We start from the raw sequence: 13429 nt of genomic DNA on the forward strand, positions 1-13429 counted from the left end.
CCCTTCTGTAACCTTTTCTCCTTTGTTTTTTATTGTGAAATCAGCATCTATCCAGTTCTCACACATTTCATAACACTTATCTTATTTTCTAAATATGTTGTGTTAGAAACCACCTTCCAATAGTGTCAACCTAACAGGTAGAGATGATGTGGTTTCTGTGGTACTGACTGTGAATGTGGTCATTAGACTTTAATAAATTTGGCCCCTTAAGTGAAGATAAATGGGTTTATAATGTGGTTTGGAAGAGGCAATTAGTAAACAAATCCATAATTGGGAAACTGATGACTTAAGTGGAAACTAAAGACAAGTGCATATTTTGCAAAAATATAATTTTGTAAAATTTAAATTAAATTTCATTTATATTTAAATTAAAATATTAGATGTTATTAGATATTAAAATGTATTTTTAAAGCCTTATTTTCTTTAAACACTAGATAGCCAAGCCTTAAAATGCTTCTGTTTTTTAAGAGCCTCTCAGGTCTGTATACATATTGTCCTTTCAGTCCATATTCAGTAAATTCAGTCCATAGTGTGGAACATTCACAAATGTTGCATTTATTTTTATTTTTCTTAACCCCATTTATTTGCAGCTCTGCATTTCTTGGCAAGTGTTCTTCCCTGCAGATTGGCACACAGCTCATAGAAATTAGGCTAATTGAAACTCCTCATTAAGAGAATCAGTACTCCAACCTAGAAAATGTTACCCCCAGACAGCATTTCATTGTTCATGGATTTATTTTGCTCATGTCTCATTCTGAAAAGAACACAGCTTGATAGACATCTTATCACTTATCTTGTCCTGTTAAAAGAGAACCGGAAGGGAGTCTTGCCCTTTTCATCTGTGATTAGTTCTATTATGTCTGGCTATCGAGATTCTGACTCAGCTGTTTTGCTTCAAAGGCCACGCTTAACACAACTCATTTCTGCTTCTCTCAGCCATCAAGGAAGGGGTTAGACAACAGGGCACCCTGCACAGACTTCAAGAAGCAGTGACATTTTCTATTGACTCCCTTAAATTACTCCCTTGGTTCTGCAGAAATTGCTGCAGAAATGTGAATGCGTTCGAACAGATTTGCCAGAATGTGACACATTGTACTCCATTGCTCCCACCTTAATCAAAGTGAATGTTAAAAAATTTGCACAGATGAAAAAGTCTGCACCTGAGACAGGTACAAGAAGGTACCTCTTCCCTGAGAAGGGGACCCTGCCCATTGGGTCTGCTACGCTCAAGTTCAGGAAGCCATGGGGCAGAAGGACAGTCTCTTTAAATCCTCAGCTCCCTTACACCTAAGATGTGCCAATTAATCAATTAATTTGTTCAATTTGTTAATTAAGATCCGAGTTAAAATGAAAACCTGCAGATGGAGGAGCCCTCCAGGATCAGAGGCGGTGATTTTCACGTACAGCAGGGACATTTTCTAGCCCTGATAAATCTGGGTTTGCAGAGATACCAGCTTTTCTCATTCCATCATTGCAGTCCTGATGTATTAAGGTGCCAAACCAACCTGATTTGCCTCAGAGTAGCCCCTGCTGCACATTGAAGAGAAACTCCAGGAGCTAATGGGCCTCTCTCCGGCGGCAGACTAACGGATCGACTGACCAGCACGGAATTAAAACAACAGTTGCTGACCGGCTAGCCAATGAATCAATTGGCTTCTCAGACAGACAGTGCATTAGAAAAGCTGAGAGGAAAGTGTATTTTTAGCCTGTGCTCAGACTCATTAGCTGATTCAAGCTCTTTTCTGCTGCAGACTTCGAGACGGTGTTGAGGAACTGGTTGCATCTGTTCTATAATTGGTTGAAAATGCTTCGGTACACTTTAGATCTGTTCTTTCATTATGAATCAAGACCCTTTTTCCACCAAGTTTAACTCTAGATGCATGCAATGGTCCTGATCTGTCACCCTCAAGTAGTGAACAAGTCATTCTCACTTTGCGTTAGAGGCGGGGCAGTCAATCTTAGTCATTCCCTTCCATTACAGGACTGCGTATCTTCAAATAAATCACTGAATTGATCCTTAATTTGTTCAAGACCCCAGAAGCTGAAGACGCCTTCAATAATAAAATATTTGCTGGAGTGAAGACTTGCAAGGGAATTGAAGTAATCAGGCAGACTTCCCCCTGCTGTAGAGAATCGGGACATGCAGCCTGTGTAGTAGCAGTTTATTCTGTAATCATGTAGACCATTTTCTCCTTCTGTGATTTGATGAAACCTTGTAAATCCTGTTACACATATGGTGCACATATTTTTACGTGACCTCCACTTCTTAAAAGCTTAACAATTCATTTAAGCAGATGGTTATTTCTTGATTTGATGGTCTGGGCAGCTCATTGCAATCTATGAGATAACATTCCTTTACCAAATTACATTGTTTTGAATGCTGACTATTGCCAAATGAGTGAATTACAATACACTTAAAGTGATGTTGTGAACTGGAGAGATCAGAGGTGAGCCACCTGAATGTAAAAGGGGACAGGTACTATACACAGAAAACATTTAAGAAATGTTTAATCATCGACTGTGAATTGCATGGATGACAGGGCTGTTGCATTGACAACTTCTTTAGTACACCACATAAAAAATGTTTTTTTAATATAAAGATTTTTTAGAAAAAGCCAAACAAATAATGTATTGATGGTGCAAGTGAATGAGCAAGTATTAAATGTGAAGTTGACAAAGGGATCAAAAAGTGAAACAATAACAAAAACTACAAACCGCAACTTCTACACTGAGACTCAAACCACAAATGCTTATAATTAGCTGAAACTAATATTTGAAACAAAATGTTTAACTCCTTTAACTTTGGATAGCAATAACTATATGCTATGGATTTCTGTCATGGATCATGGATGACTCTGTGTTTAATGAGAAACTCAGATATAACTTTTTTAAGCCAAGTATCTTATTCCGATGCCAATTACCACTTGAGAACTCCACAGCTGTTGGCGAGATAAACCAATATAGGAAGAACGGGCAGCAGCTGAAACTTCAAAGGATCTGGGGAACAACTAAGACAGACTCAAGTGGGTCCATAGATAAAAACAGAATTTTGTAACAATTTCTGATTTGTCACTGTATCAATTATGCTGTGTGTTACAGTGAGAACTGGGCTGCAGTGTTCAGTAGGTCAGTGTTACAGCGCTGGGCTGCAGTGTGTTCAGTAGGTCAGTGTTACAGCGCTGGGCTGTAGTGTGTTCAGTAGGTCAGTGTTACAGTGCTGGGCTGCAGTGTGTTCAGAAGGACAGTGCTTTTTTCCAGGTCACTGCAATTTAAACGGAATCGAGTAATAAAATAAGCATCAATGTAGATTCTCCTTGAAAATCTTAAACATATATTACAGCACAATAGGTTATATTTTAAGTATAACACATGCAAAATGTGTACTGGGGTAGAGATCATGCTAATAATAGACAGCACACCCGCACAAAATGGTCTCAGGGAAAGATTTTCTCTTGTGCTGCTCCTGCCCATTCACCATCATGTTTTCAGGCAGTAACATATCCACAGCAGCACCTTGTGCTAATATACACTATACTGTCAAAGAAGAAATATTAGTAACAGTAGATTTTTGCCTCGTTATTTTTAATTCCCAGGATAACTGATAGCATTTACCACACAAGAGTGTTACTACAATCTGGCACACTCAGATCACTCACAAGGCAGGGACCCTCACTGTACTACTTCATTACCTGACCATACTGCAGCTTGGTTTGCTTTTACACAGGAGAGAGGATACCATTCATTTCTGTTTCATGTTTCTCTGTTTTCACAGTTATCTCCAAAGCCATATCTACGTATAAGAATGTAGTATTTCATGATCTCTTTCAGCATGATTTAAGAGCCCGTTATGCTTTAAAACAAACACTTATTAACTGACACTGAAAAGCCAAGTAAAACCAAGCAGCCTTGAAAGGGAGAAGGGTTCTCCTGAAACTGCTCTGTACATACGCTGATTCAGAGGAACAGTGAAGTAAGACAGACTGCCCCTTTCCTGTCCTTACATGGCAGCTATATATAGTACTGTACGTTCAACCCAGTCTTGGAATGCAAACCACCACTCTCTGGCTTCAGTCTTTGAAACTGGTGACAACAGCTCAGTAAGCCACCTTATTGTGCTGTTTCTCTTTTAGTTTTCTTAAAAAAGTCTAAAGCATCCTTCGCCCAAAGTCCATTTTAGAAATATAAAGATCTGATTTGCAATTTCACTCCTCTCGGTGCTGCCTCCCTGTGCAGCACAGCTCCTCTTGAGGGTCTCGGATCTCCGGCTGTCGAGGGGATCTGGCATCATACACCCACACAGTGTCCATTCCCTCCCCCGTCACCCGCGCTGGTACCCATGTGGGAAACGGGAATCGGCAGGCGATGACTTTGGCGGGGGGCTGTAGTTCGCGTTGCAGTTTGTCTTCCAGCTGTGCCATCTGAGGGACAAGACACACTGTCTTTGCTTTACTGTTAAAGGGAACATGACCGCCCTTGCACAAGGCCACACCATCCGAACGAGGATGTTTAGGATAAAATGCTTTCGCACCGTAATAAAGGTCATAGCCTAACTGAACACCAGTTTCTCTGCACGCTTGGTTACCTATCAGCTTTTCAATAATGGAAGCTAACAGAGACATAAGAAAGTGCTGGAAACAGGAATCCTGCGAATAAAACCCGGAAGTGACACAGGACAAACGTTCACGGGTGTGAAGGAGTAGCCCAATCCACCCTGATGTGTCAGTGGAAGAAATAAAAACGTTTCCCAACACTCTCTGCCCAATGTACTCCACCAGAGCATGCATGTTAGCAGAAGGCAGGGAGTCAGGGTCAAGAGGAGATTTTAGTCTTTACTAAAAACAATAAGAAGGTAGGCTCTGGTCACTTCATGTGGTGTAGCCACACTGAAATTTAAAATGGGTTAATGTGCTGGTCGTGATGGTTGTTTTGGCAGTACACCTAGCCACCCAGCATGTAAGGACTGCTTGGAAATGAAATCACTTCCACAGGCAGGAGAACAGACCCAGGTAATTTCATTGGATTTTTGACACTGATTACAAATGTCACATGACAAATATGACCAATTTTCTGATTAACTACAGATTCACAAGGTTCAGCCAACTTCATGAGCTCCTTCAGATTGTGCAGATTACTATATGAAGATGAAGCCCACAAGTATATTGTGGAACTTGATTTCCTCAGAATTCTCTCTCGCATCTGGGACTGCTGCCAGAGCCTGTGGTTAATTGATTAATTAATTGAGAGCCAGCTCCATTTAGATAAGGAAAGCAAAGATTACTCCAAAACTGCCCTTATCTCTCTCCATCATCGAGGGCCTGATAGCTGGAATTCTTCCTGTAGTACTGTTGCTAAGAAAGCAGGCCAAGTACATTACTGAATAAAAATAAACCTAATTTTTTTGTGTCAAATCACTACTTCGTCTGAATCAGAATGAGAAAGATTATAAATGATATAGCACAGAGGCACAGAGGGGCAGTTTTTAATGTGATTTGTTTTTTAAATTTAGGCGAAGACTTCAATGTTTTGCTCCACTTTATGATTTCAAATGATCAACCATATATTTGATCTTTTCATTTTCTTCTAAGAATGAGCCTGCACACAAATCTGCTAATAATCCTGTATCCAAGACATTCAATTTAATCTCTCTCATTTCAAGGCCCTGTGGTGGATGTGTTTACACACAAAAGAACGCCTCGACACAAGCATACAAATGAAAACTGCTCCTCGTTTAATTTTTAAGGGATTACAGTATTTGCCCAGTCAAGACATTTTTTTATGATTAAGTACATTTTACAACTAGTGTGAAAATGACAATGTCAGCAACCTAATTTAAACTACGCACAAATCCATACAGAGTTTTCTTAAGAAAATATGATAGCAATATAACATGAAAAAAATACAGAACTTTGGAATTTGTTTAAAAAAAAGAAAACAGTCTTGGACAAACTTCTGAATTGAAAGGAGTTGGTGAAGAATAAAAACCTACCATCTGAGGGACTCCAAAGATGACGACATTGCTGTATTGAGAGAAGCTGACCTAAAGAAAAATAAAAACAATTCAAGAAATAACTGGATTCCACTGAGTATCTCTAAAGACTACCACTTCCTTTCCTTAACACCAGGATTTTCTTTTTTATTCATTATCCTGCTGCACATTTCCTTTGCTGTCTGTGCCCTGATTGCCATCTGTCTGGCTGGCTATTAGATTAAACTGTCCTCCAACCAGACTGGCTCAACAGCACGGTCCTGACGAACACTCAGACCTTCTTCTTATTATCCCCATGGAGTGCAAGACAATAATACAACGTCACAAAGGAAAGAGGTCGGGACAAACAACAGCTCAGGAACATATCCCACTAGAACTCCAACAAAACACACAGAATTATCTTACACCATTCAAAAGTGAAATTGCAGACAGGATAGGCAAATTCCTAGACCTTTAACAGTTACACCCTGGGGTGCAGAGGCGTCTCCCAGGTGAGCGTACTGTAAAATCCAAGAGGGGTGCTGTGCCACACACATTGCTGTTGGCCTTTTTTACAGGCCTCTGTTTGGGGAGGTCAGGTGGAATAATCTGATTTACCCCAATGATTTCACTGCTTATGTTCACCACTGTCCCCAACCTTTTACAATGTGCACTATGGATCTTTCCAAACCAAAAGATTAAACTGTACATGAACACACTTTTAATTGAAGATTAATAGAAAGCTGTAGAGAGGTTACAAAACATTCTCTGTTGAGCTTTTTCTTAGAAATGGTCTCCTAACATCTGTCTTGTCTTAAATTTCTTATCTAGACCCAGTCAAAACACTCGTAATTGTTGATGTGAAGACGAAGCACTGGTACAGCACAGATACTTATCTCCACTTCACTGTATGACTCAGGAGAAAATCACAGCATGAAAGTAAAACCCAGGTACAAACAGAAATGTTCTTAATCAAACAATATATTACCCTAAATGAAAACACACTGTGGAAAAAAACCTGAAAACACATCATGAAAATGATGCAATCTATTCAGCAGACACTTTAAGAGTCTTACCGAGAGGTTTGATTTTAATGATGTTTCTTGGAACACAAAGAATGTGTCGGTTCAAATGTGTATTTTTAAACTCCAAACTGAAAAAAGTTCTGAACTATGAAACAGCACCATTATCAGTGTGTATTCCATCAGTTTTAAACGTAATGGATATCTGATATATTTTCCCCAAGACCTCTATGGAAAATAAGAGAAGAAGAAAGCAAGACTTCTCCTGACGGAGTACAAGGCACTATTCTCCGTTTCTTCTTCTAGCATCACAGAAGCACTGGCACAGAGTTTGCCTTTTCATGCACAGGGCAACGTCACGTTATTGGCCTGCAAATAACACTCATCCTTTACCGACTAATCGGCCGGCCCAAAACACGTCTCCATGGCTACCCATACACTGCTGCCGGGCGACGAAGATCCATCTTAATCAATGAAACTCCAGACGCAAATGCAATGCCCTGAAAATTAGTGTTGCACAGTACGTTAACACCTCTTTTCGATCTAGTGAATGGCAAATACACATTTACTAAAAACGGCAACCTTTATGTTGAACGACAAAGACTCAGCTGCTTATCTTTTCTTCAGCTGCTTCTTGAAGAACCTGACTTCTTCAATTTGAGAAACTGAGACAGCTTGGAGTTGTGCTGCTATATTCTCTTCTCAAATCTTCCCATCACTTTATCACAATGCACATAATGAGTCTCACTTATAAAGGTGCCTTGATAATTAGGTTTTTATGGACGGTAAAATATAAAACCTATATTAATGCAAGAAAACACTTTGTGCTTCAATGGACACAGATATAAAAGCTGATGTCACAAGACTGCCATGTACAGTGCACCATTGGGGAAACAAAACTAAACTGAATCTTTCTCTCGCATGATTATGAAATAGTATCCACACCTGTAAAAATGTAATTGAATCTGCACCATCTGAAATATGCCTCCCTTTACTAAAATACTGAATGTAAAGATATCACAAGATTAGATGGGGTGCAGATGACAGTACTGTAATGAAACATCAAAACGATTAATGCTGCTCAGATCTGAGTGAACAAGCACAAGCTGGTGCAATGGCTCCCCCTGGTGGTACGTTATCGCATTGCGTTCTCCCAAACCAACTTGAAATATTATCCGCCTACAGTAACACTCGCAGCCACCCGTTGTTCGACTGTTTAATCGGATTCAGAATGTAAAAAAATGACAAGTAGCTTCGTAAAGACTATAATAATATTTACATTTCTGTACAAAACTCTTAGACATGTCAGATACCACCAGATACAATGTAACACAATGTGAATGTGAATTATGGTGGTCAAAAATGTACTCCAAATCTCTACTAGTATAAAACTGTTGATATTAACATACCTCAATTGGGCAACATTAAACCAGTCGTCACTTATCATTTTTAATTCATATCGTTCAGAAACACTAAAAGCCTCATTACCTCATCTCAAGATAAGAAATGTGTTGACTGCCTGTCCAATGTTCCTCATCCAAAAGACTGTAATGTGCATGGAAAAGTACAGATCAGGAGTAACAATTAGCTTAAAACCAAATGGCTTGAATCTCAGTAAAAGCTCAGCACAGAATAGTTTCTGGATAAAGAATGAGAAGACTGAATAAAAGCAGTCGAAGCAGTGTGCAGGTCATACCGTATGTTTCATGGATGTTGTTACAATATTAAATACTACCCCCAGATCTTAATGATATCCACTTATAAGTTACAAAAAACTTCCTTCTCTGACTATATGCACTTGTTAATGATACTTCTTCTGCGTGTAAGCAAGGGGTATTGGGGAAGTTCTGGTAAAGCATTTAAGACGAAGGGTAGGGTACCAACACTTACATCTCAATGCCAGATGGACCAGATGAACAAGAATACAGAAAAAGAATCATATCTGCAGCATTCATGAAATAAGCTAAACATGGGAGGAGAGGCTGTTGTTTTTTTTGTTGTTGTTTTAAATCAGTAAAGCGGGTCACAACGGGAAAGTAGCATTTCGACTCGCTTTACAACACAAAAACGCAAACCCAGTACCCAGAGGGGTCAGGAAAGTATCAAAAACCACAACGAAATAATAACAGACCAGCAGAGGCCAGCAGTCAAACATCAACTACAGGCACAGCCAAAAGCAACTACAAAAACAAGTAATCCGATCAGCTAGTGAGGAAGGGGTTTCCGATCTGGAGAGAAACCTCAGTTTCTGTGCAGCGAGGCGATACCTTCCACAGGTCGGAGATGTAGAAGTCGGTGTGGCGATGGACGCCCTCCCTCCATGCCCGGTACCTGGAGTACCACACCAGCCAGGGGTTCAGCTCCAAGCCCACCGCCCGGAACCCCCTCTTCGCCGCCGCGATGACCTGCGGAGAGGACACGGTCGCCAGCTCATTCTCCACAACACAGCCGCAGGCTTAAGCCGCCGCTTATTAAACACCGGCTAGCGCTCAGGCGCCAGGGTCCCGGTCGTGCGTTTCTGCGCAATGTCACTTTTTGTGTTTTGTAGCTCCGCGCAACAGAGCCCCATCGTTTCCGACAGCAGGCGTCTGGGGCGGGTGTCTTTTTCTACAAAGTTCATGAAACTAATAATAATAATAATAATAATAATTGCTTACACTTATATAGCGCTTTTCTGGACACTCCACTCAAAGCGCTTTACAGGTAATGGGGATCCCCTCCACCACCACCAGTGTGCAGCCCCACCAGCCATAGTGCACCAGAACGCTCACCACACATCAGCTATCAGTGGGGAGGAGAGCAGAGTAATGAAGCCAGTTAATAGAGGGGGATTATTAGGAGGCCATAGTTGGTAAGGGCCGATGGGAAATTTGGCCAGGATGCCGGGGTTACACCCCTACTCTTTTCGAGAAACACCCTGGGATTTTTAATGACCACAGAGAGTCAGGACCTCAGTTTTACATCTCATCCGAAGGACGGCGCCTGTTTTACGGTATAGTGTCCCCATCACTATATGGACCCACATGGACCACAGGGTGAGTGTCCCCTGCTGGCCCCACTAAAACCTCTTCCAGCAGCAACCTTAGTTTTTCCCAGGAGGGCTCCCATCCAGGTACTGACCAGGCTCACACCTGCTTAGCTTCAGTGGGTTGCCAGTTGTGAGTTGCAGGGTGATATGGCTGCTGGCGAAACTGTCATTCGTTTTGCGTTTTCCTAGTGTGTCTCTAGTTCTTATGAACTCCTGGAAAAGCCTAAAGTGGAGCTACAGTATACTACATCACACCAAGAGCATCTGTGAGGGGGAAGGTCGTGTGTTGACTTCCCACCTGTGACACCGCCGTCGCAAGAGGGGGGGGGGGGTGACCGGAGTTATCGCTACTTACGATCCGTCCATCCCCGCTTCCGATGTCGACCAGCGACCCGGTCCGCGTCTGCAGCGCCTTTAGCACGTTTTCCACCTGGGCTGGGGTCGCGGGTACGAAGGGCAGACAAACCTTTCTGAGGGCCGGGGCGACAAACGGGGTGGCCACTGCGTAAAGAGCGACCAGAGACCCCCCAAGAAGCCCGGTCGCCCACAACCCCCAGGATGGCCTGTTAGAGTTAGCGGCACCACCGGGCCGAGAGGTTTCGGACCCGGGACCCGCGTCTGGCTTCAGCTCCGACATGCGGGCATAGTGCACAGCAACAGTCAAAGACAACACAACTAGCGAGTGTCACCAATAACTCCCTGAACTCGTTAAACAACAGTTAATATATGCCGTAATAAATTCTCCACGCACAAAAAGATAAGCATTAAAAGCACAGCGTTCGGATTTCAATGATTTTGAAAATTAAAGTCGGTACTTTTATAGGTCACTGCAGAGAACAGCATGTCCTGTCCTCCCTCGGCCCCCGCCCCCTTGTGCAGCACCGAAACCTGTCCGACTTTCCGCAGACCCGTCTTTAATGTTTCCGAATTTAAAAAGTGATCAGGTAGAAGTTAATTTCATCAGACGGGCCCTAAGTACTATTATTATTACTTTATTTAAAAAAAACTAATTTAAATAGTACTAGTACTATTTAAAAATGTACCTCAGTCGAGTTAAAAACAGCAAGTGCGACAGATACTTCAACATTTGGCAAGAACTCCAAAAATGTACAAATTTCATTTTTAACTTGTGACATACTGGAATCATGCTAAACAAGAGTGTCCTAATGTAAAAAAAAGTTAACAACATGCAATATAAGTTGCTGTTTTTATGGTAAAAATAAACGATTAATTAATCAATGAATTAAATTAATTTTGAATCGTTATTTTTTTTTCCATATTGCCTAATTTGGAAATCTGCTTTTTTATATAAATTACGTTCATTTTAATATCTCAGCTTTAGCCTAGTAGACTTTCGTGTAGTATACTGATAAAGGCAAACATGAGGAAGATCGGTATTCAAGAAAATAAGACACTACATGGACAAATCAATATATTATGCAAAACATTTAAGTAACACAACATTTTTTTATTTTTATAATAGAAACACAAAACAAACATAATACACATTTTGCGTTTTGTATTTGTTGACGTTAATTCTCCTTTAATTCAAATCATACAAATAGATGTTCGAAAATGTGCAATTGATTAAATACACAACAAGCTATAAATATACAGTATGCTACATGCTACTGTACATTCATTTACCAAGGATCTCAAAGTAAAAAAAAACAATACTCCAGTAATATACTCCACCACAGGTACCGGTAAAGGTTTATTCCCTGCTGAGAGGCAAAGAAAAGAGGCAAAAGGTGTCGGCCGTGGTGCTTCTTCAGGTGAGGTAACTTGCCGGGACTCCACCTGAGCTCAGGTGCCCAGACTGCCCACGGTCTCAACACGCGTGGGAAGACCCCATTCTTACACACCGCTTAGAACAGGATGATTCATGATTTAGAATGAACACCCTTATATATTTATCGTGATATAACACGTCTTCAGTTGACGATGGGTCTATAGTTAAACTGCGGGGGGCTTATGAATTCCGGACGCGAGTCCTCCACATACAGAAATGTTTGACTACACGTACTCAAAGTATCGCATGTTTGAACATCTCAGTCCGAGCATCATCCTTAACAAGAGTATTAGAGACACCGCTCCCTCAGCCTATAGAGAGCCGGGACACACCGCAGCGGTACCCAGCTCAAACAATCTCTCTGTACCCGTCCGTTTCCTGGAGCCCCGCGCCCCGAGCCTGAGACCCTTGCGGAGGCCGGAGAGGTCACACTGTGGCGCACTGTCGCCGTGGGGGCCGGGGCAGACCGGGAGGCCGGTCCGGGTCACTTCTCGGGCGCCTTTGCTCTTCTTCGGGACCTGGGCCGGTCCGGCGAGGCCGCGCCCGCGTTGTCTCCGCCTCTCAGCGGCCGGGGCCCGTGGACGAGGCCGCTGGCCAGTCGGTGCTGCCGGTGGAGAAGGTCGCCCATCCTGCGCAGCTCCTGCGCGCACTCCTGGACGGGCCCCTCGCCTGGAGCAGCCAAGGGAAACACATCAACACCTCCGCACAACCGCCCTGGGTCTCAAAGCAGCGGCATCGGTAACGACAAGAGCGGGTCTATGCGGTCAAGGGCCCCGTACAGCAGCTGCAAATCCCACCTGAAGAACAGAAGACTTACTTTTTGCCATTCCTTGAAGAAAATCCTCTAGATTCAGACGCAGGGCTCCGACTTGTAAATCCTGTTCCTTCCGTGGACAGCCTGTGACATTCGGTTGTTTTAAACCTCGATGTGCTGGGAACCACTTTCTGTTTCGGTTTCCACGCCTCGGTTGCGGCCGGGTTGTGAATTCCCAGGCGCCTTGTGATCGGACGTCATTGCAACGTCTCCGATCACATTGCTGCACCTGTGACATGTTCACGGCCACGGTAAGCAACCGCAGTCGCACGAAACAGGAATGGAATGAAATACGCCTAAGAAAGTGTTTCACAAGACTGTAGTTTACAGGACAAATGTTTTTTTTTTTAGATAAATGAAATTCATAAGCCATTTTCCAACACACTCAATTTACATCAAAGTATAATCAGAAAACAAGTAGTTACCAGCTAACTACAGTACATAGCCCAGGTGCGAATACGCTGTGGTTTTGGCGAACAGACATGACTTGTTTGCTGTTGGTGTATGTGCGCAGTCACACAATGCTCACCAGGTGGCAGTCAATATTCACAAGCCAAAAATGGCCAATGACGCAGGATGTTTTTATGTCTGCCTGGATATTTCCTCCTAAATTTACATGTATCAGACATTTTCGCAAACCCCACGGTTGTCCTCATAAACAGACCAGTACTGCTGGCATTAGCTTGATGTGAAATAGCGTTACTTCCAGATTATTTTTTTTGCTGTTTTACTTGAGTGTCACAGATACATTTACTGAATGATTTTTTGTAATTTATAACGACCAGAAAGGTTGTCTCCCTGATGTATG

The 13429-nt window shown here is 42.2% G+C and overlaps 2 protein-coding genes across 3 annotated transcripts; both read right to left on the minus strand.

Moving 5' to 3' along the window:
- Window positions 1-2492: 2492 nt before the first annotated feature.
- On the minus strand, window positions 2493-10899 carry atpsckmt (fATP synthase c subunit lysine N-methyltransferase). Of its 2 annotated transcripts, XM_088919611.1 has the most exons (4): window positions 10371-10899; window positions 9255-9392; window positions 5987-6037; window positions 2493-4418 (listed from the first exon to the last, which is right to left on the minus strand). In XM_088919611.1, the coding sequence occupies exons 1-4, from the start codon at window positions 10650-10652 to the stop codon at window positions 4203-4205; spliced, it is 687 nt and encodes a 228-aa protein (XP_088775737.1). In that variant the 5' UTR covers window positions 10653-10899; the 3' UTR covers window positions 2493-4202. The 2 variants fall into 2 exon arrangements, with proteins under 2 accessions (XP_088775737.1, XP_088775738.1); XM_088919612.1 differs by lacking the exon at window positions 5987-6037 and having other exon boundaries at window positions 10371-10898.
- A 549-nt stretch (window positions 10900-11448) lies between these two features.
- Window positions 11449-13364, minus strand: LOC148833201 (uncharacterized). Its single transcript, XM_088918409.1, has 2 exons — window positions 12625-13364; window positions 11449-12476 (listed from the first exon to the last, which is right to left on the minus strand). Exons 1-2 carry the CDS (start codon window positions 12992-12994, stop codon window positions 12292-12294), a joined length of 555 nt encoding a protein of 184 aa, XP_088774535.1. The 5' UTR covers window positions 12995-13364; the 3' UTR covers window positions 11449-12291.
- Window positions 13365-13429: the final 65 nt, after the last annotated feature.

This window comes from Atractosteus spatula, chromosome 6 (genome assembly GCF_055471065.1).
Source record: "Atractosteus spatula isolate fAtrSpa1 chromosome 6, fAtrSpa1.hap1, whole genome shotgun sequence".
NCBI lineage: Eukaryota > Metazoa > Chordata > Actinopteri > Semionotiformes > Lepisosteidae > Atractosteus > Atractosteus spatula.